Source organism: Sinocyclocheilus grahami, unplaced genomic scaffold, assembly GCF_001515645.1.
Source record: "Sinocyclocheilus grahami isolate Dianchi unplaced genomic scaffold, SAMN03320097.WGS_v1.1 scaffold403.1, whole genome shotgun sequence".
Taxonomy (NCBI): domain Eukaryota; kingdom Metazoa; phylum Chordata; class Actinopteri; order Cypriniformes; family Cyprinidae; genus Sinocyclocheilus; species Sinocyclocheilus grahami.
In genome coordinates this window covers 647,364-675,310 of record NW_015505582.1, presented here as the reverse complement: position 1 = coordinate 675,310, position 27,947 = coordinate 647,364, and the positions used below count along the sequence as shown (strand labels likewise).

Sequence of the window (27,947 nt, the reverse complement as noted above, 5' to 3'; positions counted from 1 at the left end):
CGCCTTTCTGAAAGCGTCGATTTTTACAAAGCTCTGAAAAGTGAGGTGTGCTCTGATTGGCCAGCTATCCAGTGCGTTGTGATTGGCCAAATACATCAAGCGTGTGACGGAAATGTTACACCCCTTACCATATTGTGATGCCCTGTCGGAGCGATTAGACAAAAACATTAAAACCCATTATAAACGAGGCATTTATTGCATCCAGTGGGGACATAATTACGGATTATAATTACTTATACTGTCTTTTTACGTGTTGCATCTAGTCGTGTCCTCTTTTGGAAGGCCAAACAAAGTAGTTTCGCTTTCACAACGAAACAGCGTCACACACCGCGGCCTTGAGAGAGCGGAGGCCGGAGGCCTAGAGTGAGCAGTGGCCTAGAGTATGTGGAGGCCGGCTTGAGTGAGCAGAGGCGGGTGGGCTTGAGAACGGCGCGGCCGGCAGATTCGGCGAAGGAGCACAATGTGCAACCACATGTGACGACCCCGCTTCGTCCACGGTGAAAGGCGATCCACAGCGAAGTTGATGTATTTCCTCAGCGACCAGCATGGATCAGCTCTAGGCATGACAAAGCGGATATCGTCCTCTTTTGGAAGACCAAACAAAGCAGTTTGGCTTTCACAACGAAACACAGTGCCTTCACGACATGGCGGCGGTGGCAACAACAATACTACAGCAAGAATAAAAGTTACGCCGCCTTTCTTTGCGTGAACATTTGTGCGGCGTTATGCAAATCTTCCCACATCGTGATGTAGACATGTGGGGGCGTGTTAGAACGAGCCGTTTTAGGTAGGCGTGGTTAACTTTTATAAAGAATATCTCTTTGGATTTGAGACTTTAGTCTTTGCAACTTTACAGATCTTCTTTATGCACCAAGAGCTTGTAACACTCCAAAGTGAAAGGAAAAATTGAAATCGCATCATATGACCCCTTTAAGACATGAAAATACTTGCCGATATAGTTATTTTGAGATCATTTTGCCTGTATGTGTCCGTTCAAGCGAAAGAGGAATCAATTCTGTGTTCGTGCTCTGCCTGAAACACCGCTCTGTATGTGCGTGCTTTGAGCGTGTGCGCGCGATCACCGAACTGAATTCTTCATGCACATGAATGGTTTAAAACGCTTGAATGTTTAAATTGGTAAGACTTAGAAACACGTGTAAATGATAAACTATGATCCGTTTCACCCCTACAAGCGAGTGAACAACGCGAATTAAGGAAAGGTTTTTATTTCATTATTCAAGATAGCCCGTCAGGCAGGGCAGTGATACATTTTGGTAGCCCGACTGGAAAACACAATTGCCCTGGGATGTCGGGCTAGTGATTTTGCTAGCCCTGAACATTAATCAACACACATATAAACCACATAAAATATGGTAAATGGAAGCTCAAATGTGCTTGCTTGACGCATGAGAACCGATGAGTTTTGTATACATACACATTGTATGCATACAAAGTTGAGCTTCTGTTTACCGTATTTGAAGTGCTTTATACCATATTTGAATTTAAAGCCTGTCATTTCATCATGTGAAGAAATGATTTCTCTTCAGAAGACTTGCACTGAACAGCTTATAGATTACTTATTACATTCATATAGATTACTTTTACAATGGTTTTTACAATCTTTTGAATGTGGGGTGAATCGACGCCCAGTGGAGAGACTGAAATCTCTCAGGTTTCGTTATAAAAATATCTTCATTTGTGTTCTGAAAATGAATGAAGTCATGGGTTTTGGAATTACATGACTAAAAGGTGACAGAATTTTCATTTTTGGTGCTCTATCCTTCTAACTATGAAGCAGAGATCCAAACCATATTTAAGGAGCAGAATGTGATTCTTTTGTGAGTTTCTTTTTTCTTTTGACTCATGCAGCCACCTAGCAACCACCTAGAGCACCTTAGCAACTGCTTAGGATCATCCTGGCTGTCACAGGCTACCACCACTTACATTCTGTTTAGAAAATGTCAAAATCTAGTGTTGTCTTATTTGGGTTTAGGTTACTTAAGCCCAACGACTCAACTGAATTCAGCAGTTCCATCACTCCCCATGCATTTATCAATCACACAATGATGTCTGTGTCATTCTCCCCAGGCACTCTTTGCCTCATACCCACAGCCTTTTTGTGTTTTCTTTTGTCTGGGTTTTGTTGTTGCCAGTAAGTGTGTTGTTGATTGATCCTGTTACATACCCAGTGCATGAAAGACGTGATTCATTGTGGTATCTCACACAAGCCCTCTCAGACTGTGACTCTTGTCTCCAGTGTCTTTTTCTCACCTAACGTTTTTGCTCTATCCCTCATTCTTTTTCACGTGACAGGGTCACACATTCCACTCAAACTCTCAGTGAATAAACAAGTTCTCACGAAAGTGTCTATGAACCCCACAGCAGGCCTCATTGACTCAAGGTCAATCTCTGAAGACAGATAAAAGCAGTGTAATATATAATATAGTTCAAATGTAGTCAGATGGTGTTTTACATGTTACCCATCACATGTTGTGGCCAAGGATTGTTTTTCAGATTCCTGCCTTTGTGGAGACCGTTATAGCCCTGGCAAAAGGCCATTACATGTGCTTACATTTTTCTGTCCCTTAAAAGGATAGTTCACCCAAAAAAGAAATTGTCATCATTTGTTTACCCTCATGGCATGAATCTCTTTCTTCCGTAGAACACAAAAGGAAATGGTTTGAGTGATGTTTACTCTGCTTCATACCATATAATGTCAAGGACCAGCTACTTTTAGATAACTTTTCTGTTGCTTTTTTATCCATTTGGCACTTGACGGTACACTGTAAAAAAAACATGGCTTGGCATGGCTAAAAAACATTTAAAACTAAGATTATTGAAGTATGTTTTACAAGAAAATACTATTGTTTTTCATGTTTAATTCAATGTGTTGCTTGCCATTTCTTTGTAATTATTTTGTGAAATTTACTGATTGAAATTTAATTTCAAAGGGAATACTTTTAATTTATATTAAAGAGGGCAGTATAAACATTTTGTTAAACACCTCCTTTTGTATTACAAAAAAGAAAAAAAAAATCATACGATTATAGAATAACCCAAGGGTGAGTAAATTATGACAGAATTGGCATTTTTGGGTAAACTATTCCTTTAATATTCTTAAGATTTCCTCTGTATCACCTCTAAGTGGAAGTCTTCGGGTTCTTTGTGTACCGGCTGTTCTCTAATCCACAAAATTAATCAATTATGTAAATGAAATGATGTGGTCCTCAGAACCCTTTATGTAACACCCCCAATGACTGTTTGCAGACATGATTAAAAGCTCAGGTTAAATAGCTATGCTAGAGAACAAATTGTTTTCAGCTCACTATAAGTACACAATGAATCTTAATGTTTGCAGTCATGAGTTTTGATATGTTTGTATGAGTTTATGGAGCTTTTTCGTCGATTCACTCAAGCCCATACCCAAGAGTTTAACATATGTGCTCAAAGTATACATTGAGAAACCGTTGGGTTGCAATCATCTACACAAAGCCTCTGCATCTTCCCAAAACAGAGTGTGTGTTTGCTTTCTCACACTCTCTGGCCCACAGACAGGAAACTGTATTCACGGCTTGGCAGGAAGCCACCGTCCAATCACAGTGCAGGGCTTGTTGCTATGTGAGTTTGGAGTCTGCCCCCGCTGAACTCAGTTTAGTGAGTTTAGTGAGATGAATCTAAGGGGCAAAGGTTCCTCATGCATGTGTCGTGGTGATTTTTAGTGTTTGCTAGAAAAACAAGACTTAACTGCAGATTTCTCAACAGAAAAGTGGGACAAGGCGGGAACTTTGTTGCAGACAGCAATCATTCAAATGACAAAAACAGAAGTAAAGACAACATTTCACCTCCCGTGAGAAATAAGGCCAAGTAAATAGTTGCCAGGCTTCTGATATTTGTGTAGGATTTGGCATACAGGGTGAATTGGTGAAAAGCAGTCATGGAGAGAGTTCAGAAGGCTGAATGGATAAAGTCTCTTTGTATTTACAACAGAGAACAAAGACGCCATGGCAGCCCATGGGAAAAACTGCCCTGATAATTACAACACACTCACACTAGCTCTGTCCCAAAATCTATTAAACTGCCTACCTGCAGTAATTTAGGATCATCCATAGAGCATATTTCTTTTAGCTTCTAAGATTTTGAACAAATTCTAAAGCAGTAGTCCCCTAATGCAAGAGTATAGTAAAAAAAAATCTGTCTAAAATAGTTGACAGACAAATATATTTCATTCAATGCAAAATTGTTCTAAGTAAAAATGTGCTGTTTAAGTTAAAGGGATAGTTTTATTATGTTAGCATTCTGCAAAGCCAATAGTATGATACTCTTCATTTAAAATCACTGAGCATACAAATATTAAAGAGATAATTCAAAAATGGAATTTTGGTTATTATTTACTCACACTCATTTAGTTTCAGAACTGTATGACCTTCTTTACTCTGTGGAACATATAAGATATTTTGAGAAATGTCTGAAGCATTTTTGTCCATAAAATGGAAGTCAGTGGCCACCAAAACAGTTTGGCTACCAACGTGCTTCAAAATAACTTTTTTTGTGTTTTCTACAGAAGAAAATGGTGGAAAGGGTGAGTAAATGATGACAGAATTGTCCTTTTTGGGTAAGTGTATCTTACTGTTAGCTTAGCAACATGCTAAAATTCTTTTGGAGTCAGTAAGGAGTCGAGTTTTCTGTGTGTTTTAAGTGAGGAGTGCTATTTGTGTGGCACACAGAGTTGCTGCCCATGTAGAGAATTACAAATCAGTCACTTACGAGGTTCATGCTGCCTTTGACGTTAGCTGTGTGTGTAGGCAGTAGACCGCAAGGCAGCTCACTAGGGTTTATAAAAAAAGCTGCTCTTGTCTCTCTGCTGTGAAGTACATCATGGTGTGGTAGGCTTCTATTCATGGCCTGTTATAGGAGGTAATTATAGGTATGCATTTAGATCAGCCAGTGAAGTTGACCTGTCTGCCTGCCGTCTACCATCTTGTCTTTCTTTCTCTTTACATTTCTGTCTGGTCATTTGCCTACTGGACCAGCCAAAATGTACCATGATGCCACCACATTTTTGTACATGTACCACAATATCTCACTAAAACATGTTACCCAAAATCAAAATAGGCTTGTTTTAAAATTGAAGCTTTGATTTTTAGCTATTTTACGTTTTGGCGAATTGGTGACTGTGATGAGAGGGGCCGGTGGAGTAAATGCTAATGCGCGACACCTGCGCCACTCACCGGTCTCGAGTTCCACGGAGGAGCTCCGGAAGGATAAAAGGAGGAGTAACGAGAGAGGACCAGGCCTGGATTTTATTTTGTGTTTTGGTTCTGTTTGTGCGCGACAGTCGTCCGCGAGGGGCTGTCTCGCTGTTTTGTGTTTACTTTATTATTAAAGTTTTGGTTGAATGTTCGCCGGTTCCCGCCTCCTCCTTCCCGTGACTACGAACTGTGGTACATTGGTGCCGAAACCCGGGAGGAAGGAGGGTCACGCTGCCATCGAGCATGGCAGAGCAGTCTGCCGCCATGGACGCTCGAGGCGGTGGGCTGGAGTGAGTTGCCGGGGGGACGGACGAACTCGCTGCCGGCCGCCTGGGATGTGGAGGGATGACTGCCGTCTGTGAGGGAGCGGAGGAGTTGCCGCCGTGCGCCTGAGACTGGAGCCTGCTGCCATCCGCCATGATGGGGAGGAGCAGGGAACGGGGGACTCCTGCCGGCTGCCCGAACCCGGAGGAGCCATCGCCGTCCACCGGGCGGGCTGTCCACTGAGGGGTATCCAGTGCCGCCGCCAGGCATCGCGGAAGAGTTTACCCAGCTGGTGGAGGGCCGAGCGGCAGTGTGTCTAGGAACCGGAACAAGATTATTATTATTTTTTTCCCTCTCTCGTCTCTGTCTCTCCTCATCCTTCCGTCTCCTTTTCTCTCGCCTCGTCTGTCTGTCCATACCCCCAGGTACGCCGCGTCCACCGTGATCGGGGGGAGTAGAGCGCAGTCTCGTGAGTACCCCCCCATGTTTGTGTTTGATGTCTGTTTGTGCGCGACAGTTGTCCGCAAGGGGCTGTCGCGCTGTTTTGTGTTTATTTTATTATTAAAGTTTTGTTTGAATGTTCGCCGGTTCCTGTGACTACGAACTGTGTTACAGTGACTAATTCATATCAGTTAGTACAATCTCAATCATATGTTTTTGTACAGTCTTTCTATGGACAATTCAGCCCCAACAATGTAAATTCCACATCAATATGTTCATTATTTCATACCATCATTGTTCATGGTACTATTACAGTAAAAATGGCTATGTAAGGCTGAAAAGTACAGCCATAGTTTTTCATCATAGCTGTGGGTTTTTAAGAAATGTTTTTTGTGTAACCTGATTGCCTATCAGACCCTGGCATCCAGACTCATAAAAGGCCCCCGCTGTCTCACTACCCATCTGAGTACATTGAGAGCATTTAATAGCAATGGACTTCAGACAAATTACTTCATTTAAAATGTTATTTTATGACTAAAGGTCAGTGAAGTCTAAAGCAATGCCACTTTGTACCAGTCAGATCAGTGCCAGCGTCCTTTAACGTCTCCCATGGGTGACACACACTGCAGTACTGCTCATCTGTTCTCCACTCACACCAAACTGACATCATCCTCTTCTCCTGTCCCCTCCCTGCCTTTCTCCCCTCTACATGATGGATTCTTCTCTGTTCTTCTGTTCTGGCCAAGAGATGCAGTATTGGCTAAAGTATGGCTGGACAATAATTCAATATCAATATGAATCGCGATATATTTTTTTCAATAATGGTGATATGATTTTTAAACACATTTCCGATATTTCGATATACATTACCAGTGTTTCCCATACATTGATTTATTTGTGGCGTTTGACTTTGTTGAATAAACATGAGCACTGCACATTTCAAAATCAAAACGCGGCGCGGGTGTTTTATATGAATGTATCTCTGAAGGGAACCTTCAGAAAAGTTTCAATGGCATTTTTATTTTATCTGATAAAGAAGCATTCATGAGCGGAGCTGCTTTGATTACAGCCATTACTGGGGAAACCGCTAGTTCTACCGCTCTCAAAGCGCCTCCTGCTGGCAGACAATCAGTTTGCATTTTCAATAATAAGCCCGTCTCCAGCAACATGTTTTTGTTGTTGCTTAATTTTTTTTTTTCTGCAGCAACTCTGAGCACTTTTTATACTCTTTATCCTACGGATGCACCGAAATTAAAATTCTTGGCCGAAGTCGAAACCAAACAAAATTAAACACTGGGCCGAATGCCGAATACCGAATTTTATTTGCACCATTGCATAAATTAAAAGCCAAAATGTGCTTTTTACTGTTTTGTCTTGATTTTCAAAGAAAAAAAAAATCAATTACAAAACAACAATTTAAAAATATTTAACACTGAACATTTTTAACATTCTAGCAGATATTATACCAACAAAGCACAATTTAACTTAAAATTAATAAGTTAGTAAAATAATAATTTTTGGGGGGAGGGGGGGATTATAGAAATTAATACTTTTATTTAGCAAGGATGCTTTAAATTGATCAAGTGGTGATAAAGACATTTATAATGTTACAAAAGTTCTCTATTTCAGATAAATGCTGTTCTTCTGAACTTTATATTCATCAAAGAAACCTGAACAAATTCTACGCTGTTTTCAACATAATAATAAATGTTTTTTTGTGCAGCAAGTCAGAATATTAGAATTATTTCTGAAGTATCATGTGACTGGAGTAATGATGCTAAAAATTCAGCTTTGAAATCACAGGAATAAATTACATTTTTAAATATTTCCAAATAGAAAACAGTTATTTTAAATAGTAAAAATATTTCAAAATGTTGCTGTTTTTGCTGTATTTTGGATCAAATAAATGCAGGCTTGGTGAGCAGAAGAGAATTCTTTAAAAAACATAAAAAATATCTTACTATTCAAAAACTTTTGCCTGGTATGTTAACCTATAGTTTGAAGTTAAAGATATTAATAATTAATTAGGTGAGTCTGAGATGTTTATTTGACAGTGATTTCACATTTCTTGTTTGTATGAAGACTAAATACAAATAAAAGGTGAACATTCATTTATCTGTGCTGTTTTTTTTTCAAAAAAATTTCATTGTTTTATAGGAAGAGGATTCATAGACTTGGCAAATTAAATTTTCATAAGTTTGTAGGTACAGACATCTGTTATGGGTGTTCGTATCGACCGAAATTAAGAAATATATTGTGATATAAATTTTGGCCAAGCATTCATGAGCGGAGCTGCTTTGATTACAGCCATTACTGGGGAAACCGCTAGTTCTACCGCTCTCAAAGCGCCTCCTGCTGGCAGACAATCAGTTTGCATTTTCAATAATAAGCCCGTCTCCAGCAACATGTTTTTGTTGTTGCTTAATTTTTTTTTTTCTGCAGCAACTCTGAGCACTTTTTATACTCTTTATCCTACGGATGCACCGAAATTAAAATTCTTGGCCGAAGTCGAAACCAAACAAAATTAAACACTGGGCCGAATGCCGAATACCGAATTTTATTTGCACCATTGCATAAATTAAAAGCCAAAATGTGCTTTTTACTGTTTTGTCTTGATTTTCAAAGAAAAAAAAAATCAATTACAAAACAACAATTTAAAAATATTTAACACTGAACATTTTTAACATTCTAGCAGATATTATACCAACAAAGCACAATTTAACTTAAAATTAATAAGTTAGTAAAATAATAATTTTTGGGGGGAGGGGGGGATTATAGAAATTAATACTTTTATTTAGCAAGGATGCTTTAAATTGATCAAGTGGTGATAAAGACATTTATAATGTTACAAAAGTTCTCTATTTCAGATAAATGCTGTTCTTCTGAACTTTATATTCATCAAAGAAACCTGAACAAATTCTACGCTGTTTTCAACATAATAATAAATGTTTTTTTGTGCAGCAAGTCAGAATATTAGAATTATTTCTGAAGTATCATGTGACTGGAGTAATGATGCTAAAAATTCAGCTTTGAAATCACAGGAATAAATTACATTTTTAAATATTTCCAAATAGAAAACAGTTATTTTAAATAGTAAAAATATTTCAAAATGTTGCTGTTTTTGCTGTATTTTGGATCAAATAAATGCAGGCTTGGTGAGCAGAAGAGAATTCTTTAAAAAACATAAAAAATATCTTACTATTCAAAAACTTTTGCCTGGTATGTTAACCTATAGTTTGAAGTTAAAGATATTAATAATTAATTAGGTGAGTCTGAGATGTTTATTTGACAGTGATTTCACATTTCTTGTTTGTATGAAGACTAAATACAAATAAAAGGTGAACATTCATTTATCTGTGCTGTTTTTTTTTCAAAAAAATTTCATTGTTTTATAGGAAGAGGATTCATAGACTTGGCAAATTAAATTTTCATAAGTTTGTAGGTACAGACATCTGTTATGGGTGTTCGTATCGACCGAAATTAAGAAATATATTGTGATATAAATTTTGGCCATATCGTCTAGCCCTAGGCTAAAGTCACTTGCATCACTGAGACATTTAGAAAGACAAATCTGTATGATGGGTCTGTTCTGCTTTTTAAGAACAACATCCCTCAGAGAATGAAGATGCCATGTGCTGCAAAGACCAAATGCTCAAATCTCAGAGTTTGATGTGATACTGTGTTCTAGACCAAAGCTTTATAATTCCCAGACGAATGGACCTAAATGTCCCAGGATGTAAATGAGGCATTTACACTTATTTTATTGAAATGACTTCTCTGAAATGACTTTCCTACCTTGTTTTGCTCTCAAATACATCACTTTATGGAAGCCAAATAGATTGCAAATTCTATTTCATGCTCTTTCAAAGGTACTGCCATTGAGAAAAGCATAGTAAGAAAATCACAATACTAGTGCTGGGCGGTATGACCAAAAATTTATATCACGGTATTTTTATTGAATATTCTATGGAAAAAAGCCGCTAAAAGGGTCTGAAAGTTGCTAAATCTAGTGCTAAAGTCACGCTCGTGAGTGTGAGACGCGGGAGATGATGGCAGGGGGCGGTGGATATTTGTGGCGGTCAGTGTGGATATTGTGGATGAGTTCTTCTGTGTCATCACGTTCTATTAGTTCTACAGCTTCAGTTTTGGAACTTTCACGCTTAGTAACACATACAGCTGTTCCCTCACCACAGTGCAACAGTGAAAAGGGACCCCTTTCAAACAGTGTCGCGTTCCGAATGTTGTTTAAGCGACATACACCGGTATTGCGGTATTTAAAAAAATCATATCATAACAGAAATAAACACCGGTATTCGGTATGAACCGGTATACCGCCCAGCACTACACAGTACCTTCTCTAACTACTCTGAGATCCATTTTAGTCCTGCTTCATGTGTGTGTAGTTGTTTGACTCTTGACTCTCCATATAGAGCTGTTTTAGAGTGTGTGTGTGTGTGTGTGTGATCATGTGTGTTACCAAATCAGGCAGTGAACTACACTTCACCCCAACCAATGTGTCCTGACAAGACAAATTTAGACTCTTAAGTAACCCCCCAAAACCCAGCTGTGCCAGCCAACACCTCTCACCTCTCTGTGTGTTTATGCGGCAATGTTTGGGTGCATGTGTGTTTTTGTTTTTATGTATGAATCTTTGCAAATTTATGTATATATTTGTGCACTTTTTTTTTTCTAAAGGACCTGGGGCAGTATTGGGGTATGTTACATTATAACTTTATATACACTACCGGTCAAAAGTTTGAAATAATCGAAATAAGTCTCTTATGCTCACCAAGGCTGCATTTATTTGATCCAAAATAAAACCATAATGTTGTGAAATATTATTTAAAATAACTGCTTTCAGTTTTAGTATATTTTAAAATGTAATTTATTCTTGTGATAATAATATATTTTCAATGTTCCACAAAAATATTAAGCAGCAAGAATTTCCAACATTGATTTAATAATAATAACAATAATAAAAACAATTATGGAGAACTAAATCAGAATGACTGCTGAAGGATCATGTGACACCACAGGAATAAATTACATTTGAAAATATATTACAATAGAAAATAGTTGTTTTAATTTGTAATAATATTTCACAATAATAGTTTTTACTGTATTTTTCATCAAAATAAATGTAGCCTTGATGAGCATGAGACACTTCTTTAAAAAAAAAAAAAACGTAAGAAATAAATATTCCAAACTTTTGACCACTAGTGTATCCCAATAAAAATAATTAAATGCATTATTTTGTTAAAAATACAATTACCTTAGCATGTTACTTGTGACACACCATCCCCCAACACAGGACAGAGCAAAGGTCGTGATCCCTGTGTCCACATGACATTCTGTTGATGAGTGATAACTGATAAGTCACCCCGATTTAGAATGCCCTACTTGTGTATGAAAGACCTTGGCTGTGGATGTCACAGAGACTTGCAGCGAGCATCGTGACCTGCTGCCTGTGAATCTGTCTCTGGCAGCAGAAAATGTGCGGTGTACTTGTTCTGGTGTGTGTTTTTGAGTGCTACAGTATCAAAGTAAAGCCTCTCACAGCTGAGAGAGATGGAATTTGCTGCAGGCAGCACTGGATGAAACCAATAAATGGTGCAATTATATTAATTAGGCAAAGTGAGTGGTGTTTTTAGGTCACTGGGACATGTGCGTCGGCTGTGTATGGATCCTAGTTTGAGTCACGTGTTTTTTTTGTTTTTTTTATCTGTCTCAATGGCAGTGGAAGTGTCAGAAGAGAGGAAATATGTTAAAGCAGTAAAGCCTGTTTTCAACATTGATAATAATAAGACATTTTTAGAGTATTGGAATATTATAACGATTTCTGAAGGATAATGACATTGAAGACTGACGTAATGGCTGACATAAATGCACATAACAATTATCGCCATTCTCACATTGGTTAATTTTGCATTGGAAGCTAACTTTATTATTATATCATGAAGATCTGATATATCACCCGATGCTATTCCAGGTGTATCTCAAATGCTGGTCTTGCACAGTGGAAGGTCAGTTTGACGTATGATATGACACAATTATTGCTCTCTTATTCTGTCTGCTTGCGCGCTCGTTCTGTGAAGTCTGTGAAGTTTAGCGGAGAATCGCATGCAAAAGGCTCCCGACAGCAAAATGGAAATATTTCCATGACTTTCTAACATTTACAAATGGAGAATATACCTGTGAAATGTAAGTTATGCACTGAGGAAAACAGCACATCTCAAACACATTAAACTGCTCAGCCTCTCTGTCAGCAGCACATGTGCCTGTCAGAGCATCTGACGGGGCGAGCTGCTTTAAACTGTACATGTTAACTATATCTTACCAGTTATTTTTAAGCCCGTAATATAAAGCATGTATCATGTTTAGCACAAATTGGATTATGCACTTTCCCCGCAGCAGCTCACTCTATGTCCTCTGCTGTTATTCAGATGCACTCATATCAAACTACTGCATATCGATATAGGCGGTATTGCCTCATATTGCCTATTAAAAATATATCGATATATTGTACAAACTCGATATACCACCCAGGCCTATTATGTAGATGTACTGCAATCACAACTTAAAGTTTCCTCCCCAGTCCATTCGGAACACATGGGTAAATCAAAGGAAAAATCTTTTAAAAATCTCAATAAAAATGCATGTGCTGCTGAGTTCTTAGACTAGTAATTGTATGTATGTTGGTTTTATATGGATTTGAAAATCCTTTATGCTTTTTTTTGGACAAAAGTCAACTCAAAATATACCATGTGGTGTAACCATCAAATAAACATATTTCTCATGTGCATGCAAGTCATTTAAAAAAAAAAAAGATTATATATATATATATGTGTGTGTGTGTATATATATATATTACAGTGCTGCTTGAAAGTTTATGAACCCTTTAGAATTGGCTATATTTCTGCATAAATATAACCCCAAAAAGCATGCAAGTCCTGAAAGTTGACAAAGACAACCCAATCAAACAAATGAGATGAAAATATTTACTTAAAATTATCCAATATTACATATCTGTGAGCGCCAAAATATGTGAATCTCTAGGATTAGCTGTTAATTTGAAGGTGAAATTAGAGTCCATCTTTTCATAGGTGTTTTTAATCAGTGAGATGACTATCAGGTGTCAGTGTGTGCCCTGTTTTATTTAAAGAAAAGGGATCTATCAAAGTTTGATCATGTTTGTGGAAGTGTATCATGGCACAAACAAATGAGATCTCTGAGGACCTCAGAAAAAGAGTTGGTGTTGTTCATCAAGCTAGAAATGGTTTCAAAGCCATCTCTAAAGAGTTTGGACTCCACCAATCCACAGTTAGACAGATTGTGTACAAGTGGAGGAAATTCAAGACCACTGTTACCCTCCCCAGGAGTGGTCCACCAACAAAGAACACTCTAAAAGCAAGACGTGTAAAAGTCCAGTAGGTTTCAAAGGACTGCAGGCTAACTTCTAAGCAACTAAAGGCCTTTCTCACATTGACTAATGTTAATGTTTATGAGTCTATCATCAGGAGAACACTGAACAACCATGGTGTCCATGGCAGAGTCGCAAGAAGAAAGCCACTGCTCTCCAAAAAGAACATTGCTGCCCATCTGCAGTTTGCTAAAGATCATGTAGACAAGCCAGAGGAATACTGGAGAAATGTTGGATGAGACCAAAATAGAAAATGTTGGGTTATATGAGGAGCGTTATGTTTGGAGAAAGAAAACACTGCATTCCAGCATAAGAACCTTATCCCATCTGTGAAACACGGTGGTGATGGTATTTGGGCCTGTTTTGCTGCATCTGGTCCAGGACGTCTTGCCATCGTTGATGGAACAATGAATTCTGAATTATACCAGCAAATTCTGAAGGAAAATATCAGGATATCTGTCCGAGAACTGAATCTCAAGAGAAAGTGGGTCATGCAGCAAGACAACAACCCCAAACACACAAGTCGTTCTACCAAAGAATGGTTAAAGAAGAACAAAGTTAATGTTTTGGAATGACTGAGTCAAATTCCGGACCTTAATCCAATTGAAATTTTGTGGAAGGACCTGAAGCAAGCAGTTCATAGGAGGAAACCCACCAACATCACAGAGTTGAAGTGGTTCTGTACTGAGGAATGGGCTCAAATTCCTTCAAGCCGTTGTGCAGGACTGATCGGCAGTTACAAGAAACTTTACTTGCAGTTATTGCTGCAAAAGGGGGTCACACCAGATACTGAAAGCAAAGATTCACATACTTTTGCCACTCACAAATATTTAACACCGGATCATTTTTCTCAATAAATAAATGACAAAGTATATATTTTTGTCTCCTTTGTTTGATTGGATTCTCTTTGTCTACTTTCTGGATTTGTGTGAAAATCTAATTATGTGTTGGGTCATATTTATGCAGAAATATAGAAAATTCTAAAGGGTTCACAAACTTTCAAGCAGCACTGTATATATTATTAAAGAGTATTTTTGTATAAATACTAAGAGCCACATTTTACGACCTGAACTAACCTTACTTTCAGGGGTCCTCTTTATAATGGCATTTCCTGTGTTATGACAAAAGTTTTTCAAATATTTATATTTAGAAATGATATTATACATTATAGATGGGTATGCATTAATATTTTAACAAAAATGTTTCAGTGCTATTTTTTTCTAAGAAATAGTTTAAAAAGATGTTCCAGAGTAAGATAAATGAAAATAAAATTTTGTTGATGATAATGATATCATGACAATTGTACCAACCTGACATTTTTGTCTTTTGTGACCCAAACATTATACAAATAATTTGTATTTAGAGATTAAAAACATGTTCTTCTAGGTATATTTAACTTGTTGTATTCAACTCACTACATTTTAAGGTATTTTGTGAATAATTAGTAATGTTTAATACTATATATATATATATATATATATATATGTGTGTGTGTGTAATAGCTGAGATGTCACAACAACCATGCGCTCATTAACATTTAGGTAAGAAACGTGACTCAAGTATTCAAAAGCATACACATATAAATGGACAACATGCTGCATCGAGTTATTGACAAAGTTATCTTTGAATCTCAGAGCCATTAAACAGTTTACACTAAAGCCATGCTAAACTATGAAAGCTCATTTTTGCCAGACTAAAAAAATAAATAAATGTAAAAGGTAACTGCAACTTTTTATCTCACAATTTAGAATTTTGTCTCACAGTTTTGAGCTATAAACTCAAATAATTGCCATTTTTCTTCCATTTTTCTTAGAATTCGGAGTTTACATCTCGCAAACATTGTAAACTCCACTCCCTGGTGTTTCCTCCTGCTGTTTCTTAACTTTATGGACTGTATATAGCAAATACAACTTAGAAGGTGAAGGAAAAGATTTTAGTCACCTGTAATGGACTCATTTCACATGTTAGTAATAATTTCTTTATGACAGAAAGATAGTCTCTTTCTATCTCCCTCTTGGACTCTTGTCAGTCATCAGGATTGCAGTGCGGGGTGATGGGATATGTAATCATCCTTATAATTACAGAACACCGATCACTCTGATCCCAGCTGCCATTAAGAGAAATTTCAGTACAGTAGAAAATTCCCAGAAATCTTTTTCTCCTATGCTGCCGCTGGTTATATAAATGTACAGCTTAACTCTCTCCTACAGTGCCGGGTTAATCTACAGCAGGAGAAACCAGGAAAGCACCCACAATGTTGTCTGATTATGCAGAGAAAGAGAAGAGTTTGCTGTAAATGTGGTTCAAGACTGGTGTTTCTATAAGATATGAAGAGCTGAATATATCAGCGTTACTGTGTTCCGTGCTCACGTATTAGTGGTGTGCAGTTTGTAGTGGTGTCGGTTTGCCTCTTTTATCTCATATCATGGAAAACAGGATTGCTCTGTTGAAAAAAAGAGTTTGATGTACTATGTGGAAATACTAAAAAAAAATACTCAAAAATTCATCCCAGTTATTAAAATTAAACCGCAAAAACTTATCCTTAGAAACTCTTTTTTGAAGTGTTTTAACATCACCACGAATTCTTTAACATATAACCACCCATATTTACATATCAGTGCGAAACGTGCCGGTGGCAACCCTTTTGCAAATTTATGTTACGTTGCTTCTTGCATGTTTCATGACCCTTTCAAAGTGTAACCTCCAGAGAGTTATGCAAAAAATTTTAAAAGGAAATTAAATGTTTGGTGAGTGGCACTAAAAAGTTAATGCCCTATTGCATTTGTAAATAACGTACCACCTACACTAAACATAACCGATAGTGTTAACAAAAACAAACATTAGATAAAAACTCACTTTAAAAACTCAACTATGCCACTTTAGCTTACTTCTACAAGTCTTGTTTTTTATCGTGACTCGTTTTTCACGGGACATACTCAAGTGCAATTCTGTACCGGGTAAGCTCTCGTAAAGTCTTTTGAGGCTATAACATTGTATGTAGTGGTCGACCGATATATCGCCAAGGTCGATATATCGGCCGATATTTGGAATGTTTTCAAATATCGGCATCGGCCGATGTTCGAGGCGGGACTTTTATTTTGACTGTGTGCCGGACTTTTACTTTGACAGCGCCTGAGCGCACACCGCCCACATTCTCCCTCTTGTTCGCTGTCGTCATTCAGTTCTGTCTAATATGGATAAAAGTCTATCTAATAATCAGATAGAACTGTTAAACAAAGGAATTAAATTGTATACAAACAAGTATTATAACGATTGCTTTAATATTATTAGTAATAGAAAGGCAAACATTATAATACTTTCTCGTTTGCCGTCAACATTCAGCAAATACGCATTTATATAATTTAAACAAATATTTAAATGTCTAATGAACATTTAATTTCACAAACCTTGCAGACTTAGTCAAATCTAGTTGAGATGAAGTGTGCATTTGTATCCTGCATGATCGCGTGTTCTCTGGTTGAAGGTCGGTCCGTGCAAATTGAATGCTGACAGGAGGAGAGTTCTGCTTGACTGGAGACGCACGATCGACAAACTTTGTTAGTGATTTCAAATTATGCTGCACTTTATGCATTTGACCACGGTCATATTCATGCCATTTTCATTGCGTGCTGTAAAATGAGTGTTACCTTGGGTTTATTTGAAAAAAATTTATAAAAAATGATTCCCAATGCTCACAAACGGAATACTGAGTGCCCTGTTGGTTACAGTGTTAGTGTTTACTTCCTTTTTAATTAGATTTGTATTAAATATTTATTTATTTGTGGAAAAATGCTTTGTCTTCTAAAGTATAAGTATGTTTATTTTACACAATAATTTTTAATCCATTTTCAAATGATTTCAAATTTCTTAAATATAAATGAAAATAAATAAAATTATATCTGATTTACTACTGCCTAGTGTTCATTTCAGCTTTTTAACACATGAAGAAGACAGCCAGTGATATCAGAGGACATTTACTTTACGTATCTTAAAGGTAGTGGTCGACCGATATATCACCGTGGCTGATATATCGGGCCGATATTCCGAATTTTTTAAATATTGGCATCGGCCAGTAAGTATTTCAGTGTGGCCGATGTTTTTCAAAACAGATTATGACACCATATCGTGCATTTATGCTTCTTCTTTAAGACAAGCCACTCAGATGTGAAGCCAGCACCTGACCGACAGTAAAATGGCCAGTCGTCATTCACTTTCTAACGTGACGCTACGTTGTGCAGCAAAGTCTTATTCAAACATACCGTTACCGTACCGTTTTCCAGTCACATCAGTCTGATTGATTTTAGACTGTTTTGTATGATTGCATGAGAGAGAATAAGTTCAGGCAGTTCATAACAAGAAAGAAATCTTTGGGATGCTGGTATTTTATTCTTCCTTTGTGTTGTATTTTTCTGCCTCTCGTTTGCTCCTCCTCCCTGTCTGAACCCAGTGTTCCGTCTCTCCTCCCCTGCTGAAACTTTACCTTTAACCTACATGAGGGAAATACTCTGTCTCTGTCTTTCTCTCCCCTTTTTACTCCTCCCGTTCAGCTGGCAGTTTCAACCCCCTTCTTTTTCGATCTGTTGTTTGCGGTTTCTCCTCGTGCAGTTAGCACGTGGGAGGAGTTCCCTGTAAGAATGTGTGTAGTACACACACATATGGAAATGCATACTGCAACAGCCAGCCAGTGCAGTAAAAAACAGGCCTGACAAATACACCTCCCACTAAACAACTTAAAAAGCCTTGCGATTCTTCCGGCTCTTATAAGGTTGTGTTTATGTAATGCTGACGAGCTTATATGTAAACATGGCAGGAATAAACAGGAACAAACATCATTATCTGCTGTCATGGTATTGCCAGCATAGTCGCTGTACAGAGATCTGGCTCTTTGTTTCCACAAAGTCACGCGAGATTAACCATCAGCTGTTTTCTAGTGGTGAAGCTAGCCCTGCACGTGGCTTTTCTCCACCTTCTGTGCTGCTTGGTGATTGACAGGAGCTTGGAATGTGCTGATTGGGTAGAAGTGTTCCGGCCCCTCCCATTGACTCAAAGATCTGTGTTTGCGCTGGAAATATAGAACACCAAGAGAAGGATAATGTCATAAGGGTACTTAATGAAGGCAAACATAATGTCCCTTCCCTTGCTTTAGATCGTAGAGTCTTTTTTTCCCCCTTTGATACAAGTGATTAGCATCTTAATAGATTAAAAATAGAAGTTTCTACTTGTAATCATACTGTGATTTTATTTTATTTCACTAAAATAAGATTTTATTTGTCAGAGCGATGTCCAAAATGCTATGGCTCTGACACAACTATTTATGGTCATTACTAAATAAGATGCCATTATTCATGAACTGACATACCTCTAACTTGAAATTTGGGGTCAAAGAAATAAAAATTTCTACTGGATGTGACATTGTAGTGGTGTTCATGCACTCATCTCCTAATAAAACCATTCTGATGTGACTTAGAAGACTTTATATCAGTAACCCTCTAACATCTCCCCATTTAGATACCTTCAACAAAAGAGCAAGTATAAAACTGGCCCAAGTCATATGGACTTTTTCGTGAAGCTTTTGGTAAACTCTTTTAATTTCATGAATAAATGCCAGTAAATTCCAATGCATAGAAGACCAAGTTTATTTTTTTATTTTTGCAAAAGTAGGAAAGAGAGTATATTAATTTCACAAAAGTGGGTCATAGAACATTTCTTCACAGTATGTTGTTGTTGTTGTTTTCCTGGTCTGACAGTCCATCAGCTATTCGGTGTCTCCACCCATTGGTTTTTCAGGATAGTAATTGGTTGTTTTTTTCCACAATTAAACCAAAGTGTGTGTATTTACATTGTGAACACCAGCTGACATGTTCAGGCTAAAAGTATCACCAGTATGGAGCTGGAAAAAAGGTTCATTCATGCCTGCTCAGCCAGTCACCAAAAGAGCCCTGTTGTAAAATGTGGTTTCCAAGCCACTGACAGATTGGAGTAATGAAACGATTCCTAAAATAGACTTGAATGTGTCAGTATTGTTTTGACACAACCCTACCAAAAAGAGAATCAGTAGGCTCTTTCTCTTTGCAGAGCTATATTGTGTGTACTCAACCCCATGGATCATTCTGTGTATGCTGTGCCTTGTTGAGAAAAAAAAAAAAGGTTGTTTGGATCATAACTTTTAACACCGCATCATGAGAAGGATATTTAACAACACTGGATTTCGACAGCTAGATTGAGAAAATATATTTGTATGTGGCATAATGACCAACATATCCCCAACATTTTTTAAATTTAATTAATTTCAAGAATTATATGTACATAAATTACTGATATTTAACACTCTTCATTGTAATAGTATATTCCTATGATTTAGACATTTAAAATGTCACTGGTTAATATATGAAATAAGATGAATTATAATGGAATGTGGCAAAAGTAGCCCAATTAAAATGTTACATGTAGCAGTTTTGTTGTATGTACTGTCTGCTTGCGAAGACCGTACAAAAAAGAAAAAAAATGTGTGTGTGGAATGCTGTGATATGATTTGATGTCATTTCAGTGGAATACTGTTTTGGTTCACAAACAATGAAAACACACACCTTTAGATGATAATAGAGAGAGAGAGGGAGAGAAGGCTGTGCAGTCAGGGATGGGATACTTTCTGTTGGCCCTGTTGTCCTGGGAGTCTGACGCCGTCAGAACAATAGGCCCTCTGGCTGACTGTAACGGACCTCAACTGCCATGTAGACACTTTTGTTTGCAGCTCAAAGCTGTGGGGGAACCTACTCTCATGAATCTATCTGGCTCTCAGCAAACATGGTATAATTATCAACACAGCTAATGCTCTGAACTGCTCCGAATGTGTAATATCAAATTATTTATTTGGACCTCAAGGTGGAATGATTGGAATGATTATTTTTAATTGGAATGTTTAAATTAATGATGAAATGTTTTACCTATTACGAGTCCTAATTTGAATCGTCATCTTTACTGTTTACACATATACACACTGGTATTCAAACAGGTTGTGGGTGTCAAATCCAGCTGTGTTTTGGAATTTTTGACTCAGAATCTGGTGTGTCGAATTTAACAAGTGCTTCTACATTCCATTTAAATCCAGACAGCTGGTTTCTTATTAAGCTGTTGATCAGGTATGTTTTGCTGCTGGAGAATATGCTGGTGAATGCGTGTTTGCTTAGCCCAGTTTTCACAGCTGGTAAACAGAGTAAAGATTGTTTGCTATGGATAAACAGTGTTATCTTCTCTGGAACTGTGAAACTGGCTATATATTTCTGGTTGTATGAAAACAACCAGAAATGTTGTTTTCATACAACCAGATGTTTCAGTAACCATTGGTTATCAAAATGGAAGTTTTGTGAGTTTCTAGTCCCATGTTTATTAGTTTTGAGGCTAACCAATAGCATTCACAAACATATTTTTATCCAATTTGATGTTCTTTAGACTAGGTAGGTCCCTCCATCAATTGACTAGCATTAGCAAGTAGTAAATGGTTTTGCCTGTGATGTAAACTACAGACAAACCACTCAGTATGCCCCAACCCAAGGAAAGAAAGAAGTCTTAAAGTTGGTCTTATAAGGAACAAAAAGCGATTTTCAGAATAATCCGATAATCCCGATGTGAGAGTGTGTTACTCCGAGAGGATGTGCCAGCAGTAATCTTAGTGATGTTGTTCTGAGGTTTTTGAATGAATAAATGGCAACATGTCAGTAACTCGATTGATGTCTCACCTCTGTCTTTTTAGAAGCAGCAGAGGAATTCTTCGAGTATGATGCTGAGGATTTCCTGGTGTTCCTCACACTCCTGATCACAGAAGGACGGACACCAGAATGTTCCGTAAAGGGGCGGACAGAGGGTGTTCACTGCCCGCCTGCCCAGTCTGCTATGCCTGTCTTTACCAAACATGAATGCAGTGACAAAATACCACAGGTGGGTTACACCTTTTTTTTATTAAAGGGGTGGATGATCAGCTTTTTTCGAAGGCTTGATTGTGTTTATGGGGTCCAGTGTTATTTGTGTTCATGCTTCATTAAAAAAAAAAAAAAAATTCACATATTTTACCTTTATTCTACACCTCTCTTTCCGTTCTCGTCAAAACGGTCTGTTGAGTTTCTGGTTCCATGAAGCCCCTCCCTCAGAAATATGCAGTCGGGCTCAGATTGGTTAGCTGGCCCAGTGTGTTGTGATTCGCTAATTCCCTAGGAAACATCACACCCCCTTACCATTACAGGTAGTTGCATGTTCCTGGGGGCAGGGTTTATGTAAACTTCGGGGTTAGTGATGTCACAAACCCGGGAAGAAGCTCGCTGTAGTCCCTACCAGCCTTTTTTGTAGTCCTTAAACAGTGATTTCTTTAAAAGAAAATATATCCCTTTGCATTGAACTTTGAGCGTCGTAACTTTTCAGATGTTGTTTATGCTCTAACAGCAACTTAATTAAAGTTAAAAAAGTGAAATCATAACCAACCACCCCTTTAAGCCAAGAAGGGGCACATAGTTACATTTCACAATTTGTAAGAGTAAAATTCGATGTTAACAAGCAGTATATTATGTCCTTATGTTGTTTTCAACAGCTGTATATCTCTGAGAAAACATTATCCTTTCAACTTGCTGTACTTTATTAACGGGAACAGACAGGAGTTTCTGTTTGGAAACCTGTTTGAAAACAGTCGGAATGTTTGCTCATGACAAAGAAATTGTACACTTCACCTTTAGGTTAATGACTCAGGTTGTTGTGCATAATATTTATGTTATTTTGCATCTTATGTCAAAACCAGTTACAGTTAAGACAGTGTAATGTAGAAAACAAAAAAACTTTTTCCCCAATGCAGTGTCGTCAGGCAAGAAGAACAAGGTCAGAGGTTATGTTACTATGGCGCAATCACATCCCCATCATGATTGAGGTGATGCTGCTTCCTGACTGTTGCTATAGCGATGAAGGCCTGACCACAGACTGCACAGACCTAAATGATCCAGCAATAAAGCAAGATGCACTCTTACTAGAGAGATGGACTTTACAGCCAGTGCCCAGACAGTAAGACTTGCTCTTCACAGTACTTCCAATACACATTCTTTCCCACAGGTCTAGGGAGATTTAACAAACTTGGTGTTTGTTGCAGGAGTGGAGATCGATTTATTGAGGAGAAAACCTTGCTGTTGGCTGTGCGTTCCTACGTGTTTTTCTCGCAGCTCAGTGCGTGGCTCAGTGCCTCTCACGGACTTGTACCTAGAAACATCCTATACAGGTAACATACTCTACACAAACACTTTCAAGGGTAGGAAGAAATGATGACATTTATCCTTCACAAAGATGCCAAGCTGTGTGGCTATATTACATTTTGGTAGGATCCTAGGTAGGATTCTCACTAGGCGTGTTTTGAAACACAGCAATGTGTATGTTGGTGATTCCATGTAATTTGTTAATGTATGTAAAAATGCTATGTAAATATTTAGTAAAACCTTCCAGAAGATTTTATATATGCCTTTCAGGAGACTGTAGGAATGTTTCAGTCAGAACAGACAGCAAGGCAAGAGAATGAAGAGAGAAAGGAAGAAAGACAGAAAGTCATACCTTACATGCATTGTATCATTCGATTCATTGCAGCAGTTTACATAAGAATGGATTTATTAACAATCACATTTGCTGTATTTTGCAGAATAAGTGCAGCTGATGAAGAACTGATATGGAACTTCTCACAAACACCCTCTGAACATGCTTTCCCTGTCCCAAACTTGTCCCATAGTGTCGCTCTCAAAGTGCGGGTTCAGTCTTTGCCTCGCCAGCCCAAATACCCTGTACTCAAATGTAGCATCCACTCAGGTATAGCTTTTTTGGGCAAGAGAAGCCTGGAGCGTGGAGAGGGTAGGAACCATCCTGGAGAGAATCGCAGTTCCCTCCGTCTGCCAGGATCTCCACTCTTCTCCAGGCCTCTTTGCCCTTCTCCACCTCCCCACAGCCCTCTGAACACCCGTAAATTCCCACCTCGCCCTGAGTCCCCTCTCCCACCAGGCAAAGCCGTCAAGTGGCTGTACTCTCGGCTGAATGGCAGTGTGGGCGCCCCCCCTACAGAGGCATATAACTCGTGCACTGATGGGGCAGAGAGCCCAAAGTCTTCAAGTGTGGAGTCACCAATTCGTGGTTTTAAATCACTCTCCATTACCGACCCTTTAGTTACCCCCAGCCCAAGTCCCAGATCCATCTCAGGTGAAACCAACCCCCTCATTGGCTCCCTGCTTCAGGAGAGACAGGAAGTCATTGCCCGCATTGCTCAGCGATTGAATTTATGTGACCCCACAGCTCCCCATCTCCCTGAATCTCTCTTCACTTCTCAAGAACCGCCAGGACACAAAACAACGTGGAACTCGTCACAGGATAAGGAGCGCTTGAAGAAATCCAAAGAGCCCCTTTTCCCTGTCCCACAGCCTCAAAACCACAATGGAACTAGTCCAGAAATCCCTGAGAGGAGCCGGTCTTCTCTCTTCGATACCCCCTTGAGCCCTAGAAGCAGAACACGGCTGGATAGAGCTGACCGTGAGTCAAAAACCTCCCCAAAACTCTCGACATGTAGGCGCCTGGTACTCAGTGACCAGTCCGCTGAGGGTTCTCTAATTGCAGATGCAGTTCAGGACATCTCGAGGTTGATTCAGGAGCGACTGCAACATTCCTACAGTCTCCTGAATGGCACCTATAAATTGAAGACCTCTCAAACCGAACAGGTTGACACAAATAACGGCACGCAGACGAATGGCTTTGTATCATCAAGCCATGAGAAGTCTTCAAGTGCACCCAGTGGTGAGGCAAGCACAGATCCTCATATTTCTCAAGCAACAAAATTTTGCAGATCTCCTGACTGTAGTCGCATTAATCGAGGCTGTTCCCCTAGACCACAAAATGTGGCCAGTTTAAAACTTGAAGACCACGGCGTCACAAAATCACAGCATTTAACGGCAAGTAATAACCAACAGTACGCCAGTAGAGAGTCCTGGACCTCCTTGAAAAATAACTCTAGCCATGCAAGCTCTCCTCAGGAGAATGGCCTGACCCTGACTGGATACCTCCAGCCCTTCAATACCCAAGAGGCAAACCATGAAAAAAGAGCAGAAAATTATTTCTGGGATGGGTCCACTTGTCCTGAGAAAAATAAGGACCAGGAGCCCTGGGCTTCTCGCTCTAGCACACCAGCCAACCTTACTTGCAACACCTCCAGTCCTGCCCCTGCCCAGAGCAATCATACTGTGAGTTGATATGTCTCTCTTACAGTGCATTTTTTATGTGTAAATGAACTAAATTCAAGTGGGATATTTTAGGCTTACATTTGTTTTGTTTTAAAACCTTTATTTGAAACCCACTACTGAGTTTCTCCTCTCTGTCTTTTTATTAACAGAAACGCCACCCCTCCCCTCTGAAGCCATGCAGTAACTGGAAGAAACAGAATCGCCACTCCATAGATGGAACCGCAACAAAAGCCTTCCACCCCTGCACAGGCCTACCTCTCCTCTCCAGCCCAGTAAGAGTCTCTCTTCAACACAGAGATTATAGCACAGCATCTTTCTGAAAGAGCCCCAGAGTCTTTGTCTGTGACTCATCTACTCTTACATCTGAATCACTTCTTGTTTGTCTCGAATGCTGTCCACAGAGTTTCTATGCCTCCTAGATGACATGCTAATTAAGTCTTATGGGCCATAGACTTACAATAATAACTTCTTCCAACTTTTTATTAATACTTTCCATTAATACTCTTAGTAAATTAAGCCATGAGTGTTTTCAAATCATACCGATGGCAGCCCTGTGGACTGAGTTCTGATTCGTACCGTATGACTCAGGCGGTCTGTGTGTGGGAGTTTGATGCTGTTACTCCAGATGAGTGGTGCTCTTGTTCTCTAGAGATCTACTCAAATGTAATCCTCACTCTTTTCTATTGGTTTTCATTAAATGTTACAAACAACTGTTTTGATCAGCATTTTCTGCGTGACATGACCAGACTAAAAAAAGGTACTATTTACTGTTTTTTGTTTGTCTGTTTGTTTGTTTCGTTTCGTTTATTATGTACAGAATTCCTGTCTTCAGTCATATTAGGTTAGGTTTTATGATTAAGGAATGAAAAACATTTTTATCGACCTATCATTTCCCAAGGATTCCACATGTAGTTAGTTAATGATTAGGGTTAGAGATAAGGATAGGCAAAAATTAATGCATGCCGATTATTTGCAAGCTGACAAAATATAAATGTTTACCTTATTAGAATATAATAATAATAATAATAATAATTGAGAACATTTGTGGCTCTTTCTTTGATAGGGAAAAATAGATCCTTGGTCTATGTTTGTGTGTTTGTTTTGTAGTAACATAGTCATTTAGTAGCATAGTATAAGCCAAAATACCACAGTATTTCCATCTGATACCATATTATAGCACACGCTAACACAATATTTTCTGGTTTACAGGAGCTTAAAGAACTTGCATATATTAAATATACAAGGTACATTTAAAAACTAAAGAGGGAGAATAAGAGATAAACATTAAAAGAAACTTATATGCAATTGCAAATTGGGTACAGTATAAATAGATATTTATATAATGAACATTTATATATTAAATGTTTTTAAAAAAACATTTGCAATTGGTCACATGTAAATGTGTTCATCTGCTTCCTCCTCTTTCCCCTCAGGTTCCTCAAAGAAAAAGCCAGACAGGATATTTTGATTTAGATACGACTCTGATTCATTGCAGAGGTGTGCCATGGGCTGCCAATAAGAGGTATGATTTTTCTTTCCTAACTTTATTTCCTGCTGTATTGCTATTGTTCCATATTTCACTGTGCCAGTTCCTTTACTGGGGCTTTCCTACATACACTGCCATCTGCTGTGCACACATACACTAGAGTTATCCCTAAAGCTACACACTACCCAAAATGGCTGACTGAACTTTGTGTGTGTGTGTGTGTGTGTGTGTGCGCGCGCATGTGCGTGTGTGTGTGCAGGATTTTGAAAAGATTACAAGACTGTGATGAGTCTCAGCATCAGATCCTCAGTGCCAGCGCTCCACCCGCCAACCTCAGCCTGTTGGGAAACTTTGAGGTAGATGAACAAATAAATTCACACACACACACACAATTAGTGAACAATCCTTTGTGTCAACGCCCTCTTTATTTATTTGGCCTAATGGTTTTTTCTTTTGTACTTCCCAAACATTGACCATATGCCTCTAAAATGTATAAAATTTCCATCTCATGAATGAATGAATGTTAAAACTAGACTTGTTCGTAGACCTGGTCATAATTTCAATCTGACTGGATTGATGGCTGGATAGATAAATGTTTTGTTGTGTTGATGTGTTTATTTGTGTGTGTTTGCGTAGGAGTGTGTTCTGAATTATCGTTTGGAGCCCTTGGGTACAGTCGAGGGTTTCACAGCAGAGGTCGGCGCCAGCGGAACGTTCTGCCCCAGTCACATGACCTTACCTGTTGACGTGTCATTCTACAGCGTCTCCGATGATAACGCACCTTCCCCCTACATGGTAATGACCCAAGCGGAGTTACTTACATAGTTTGTGTACTTGTCATGGGTATGTTACGTTTGTGAAGTCAATAATTTTTTGTGTACAGTTCTGTAAATACAGAAACGTAATACAAATCTGTTAAGGAGTCAATAATGTTATTATCAATTATTTAAAAGGCTTCATCTTGATTGAATTCTCCTGCTTTTCTTCAGGGTGTCATAAACTTGGAGTCTCTCGGTAAGAGGGGATATCGAGTACCTCCTTCAGGAACCATTCAAGTGGTAAGATTTAACAAATTATAAAAAATAAAAACACACACACACATAATTATCTGCTTACAAACTAATTGTGCATCATGGTCATGACACACTTTTGCAAATGAGTAATAGCTACTCACAAGTATGTGTAATAACCAGTGTTGGGGAAAGTTACTTTTAAAAGTAATGCATTACAATATTGCGTTACTCCCTAAAAAAGTAACTAATTACGTTACTTAGTTACTTTTTATGGAAAGTAATGCGTTATATTACTTTTGCGTTACTTTCGCGTTAACTTTTTAAATATGAGCAGGGCTTGATTGTTTTTAATATAAGAAGTTGTATTTATAGCAAATATAAAAGCCCTTTCACACCAAAAAGTGTAATGAATAAACCTCAGGCTGAAGCAAAAGTAAATCCACGGCTGTACAGTAGAACGCCGGAGAAGAAACACTCTTCAGCAATAAAAAAACTAAGCACAATTGTTAGATTCTCTAAAGTCATTTTTGGTTGTTAGTATGGTTGAACTGGATCATCAAAGGTCAGCAGCAAAGATATCGGTTAATAAAATGGAATTAGATACATTTGTTTTATTTAACATATTTAATTATTGCAGGTTTGCGTCATATTCTGAGTTTGCATTTCACTGTTTTTTGTGAGTGGGATGATTTAATGCACATTCACATTTAGTCTAGAACTACAGTAGCATCAGGTTCACACAGTGCACACAACTCCTCTGTACTCCCGATTTCTCCCAATATGGGGACAGGAGACTTGTCAGTCAATAAATGGGAAAACAAAGTAACTGGCATT

General features: G+C 38.4%; 1 protein-coding gene across 5 annotated transcripts in view; it reads left to right on the top strand.

Moving 5' to 3' along the window:
- LOC107550636 (protein FAM214A) overlaps window positions 1-27,947 on the top strand; it is a 42,276-nt gene that overhangs the window by 10,207 nt on the left and 4,122 nt on the right. For 3 of the 5 annotated variants that reach the window (XM_016231966.1, XM_016231967.1, XM_016231971.1), the window contains exons 2-8: window positions 21,125-21,309; window positions 22,211-22,413; window positions 22,499-22,624; window positions 23,036-24,614; window positions 24,764-24,886; window positions 26,048-26,136; window positions 26,360-26,456. In XM_016231966.1, the coding sequence (XP_016087452.1) occupies window positions 21,125-21,309; window positions 22,211-22,413; window positions 22,499-22,624; window positions 23,036-24,614; window positions 24,764-24,886; window positions 26,048-26,136; window positions 26,360-26,456 (2,402 nt within the window). Of the gene's footprint in view, window positions 1-21,124; window positions 21,310-22,210; window positions 22,414-22,498; window positions 22,625-23,035; window positions 24,615-24,763; window positions 24,887-26,047; window positions 26,137-26,359; window positions 26,457-26,736; window positions 26,896-27,089; window positions 27,159-27,947 lie in introns of all 5 variants that reach the window. The other 2 variants (XM_016231969.1, XM_016231970.1) reach the window with 1 other exon arrangement.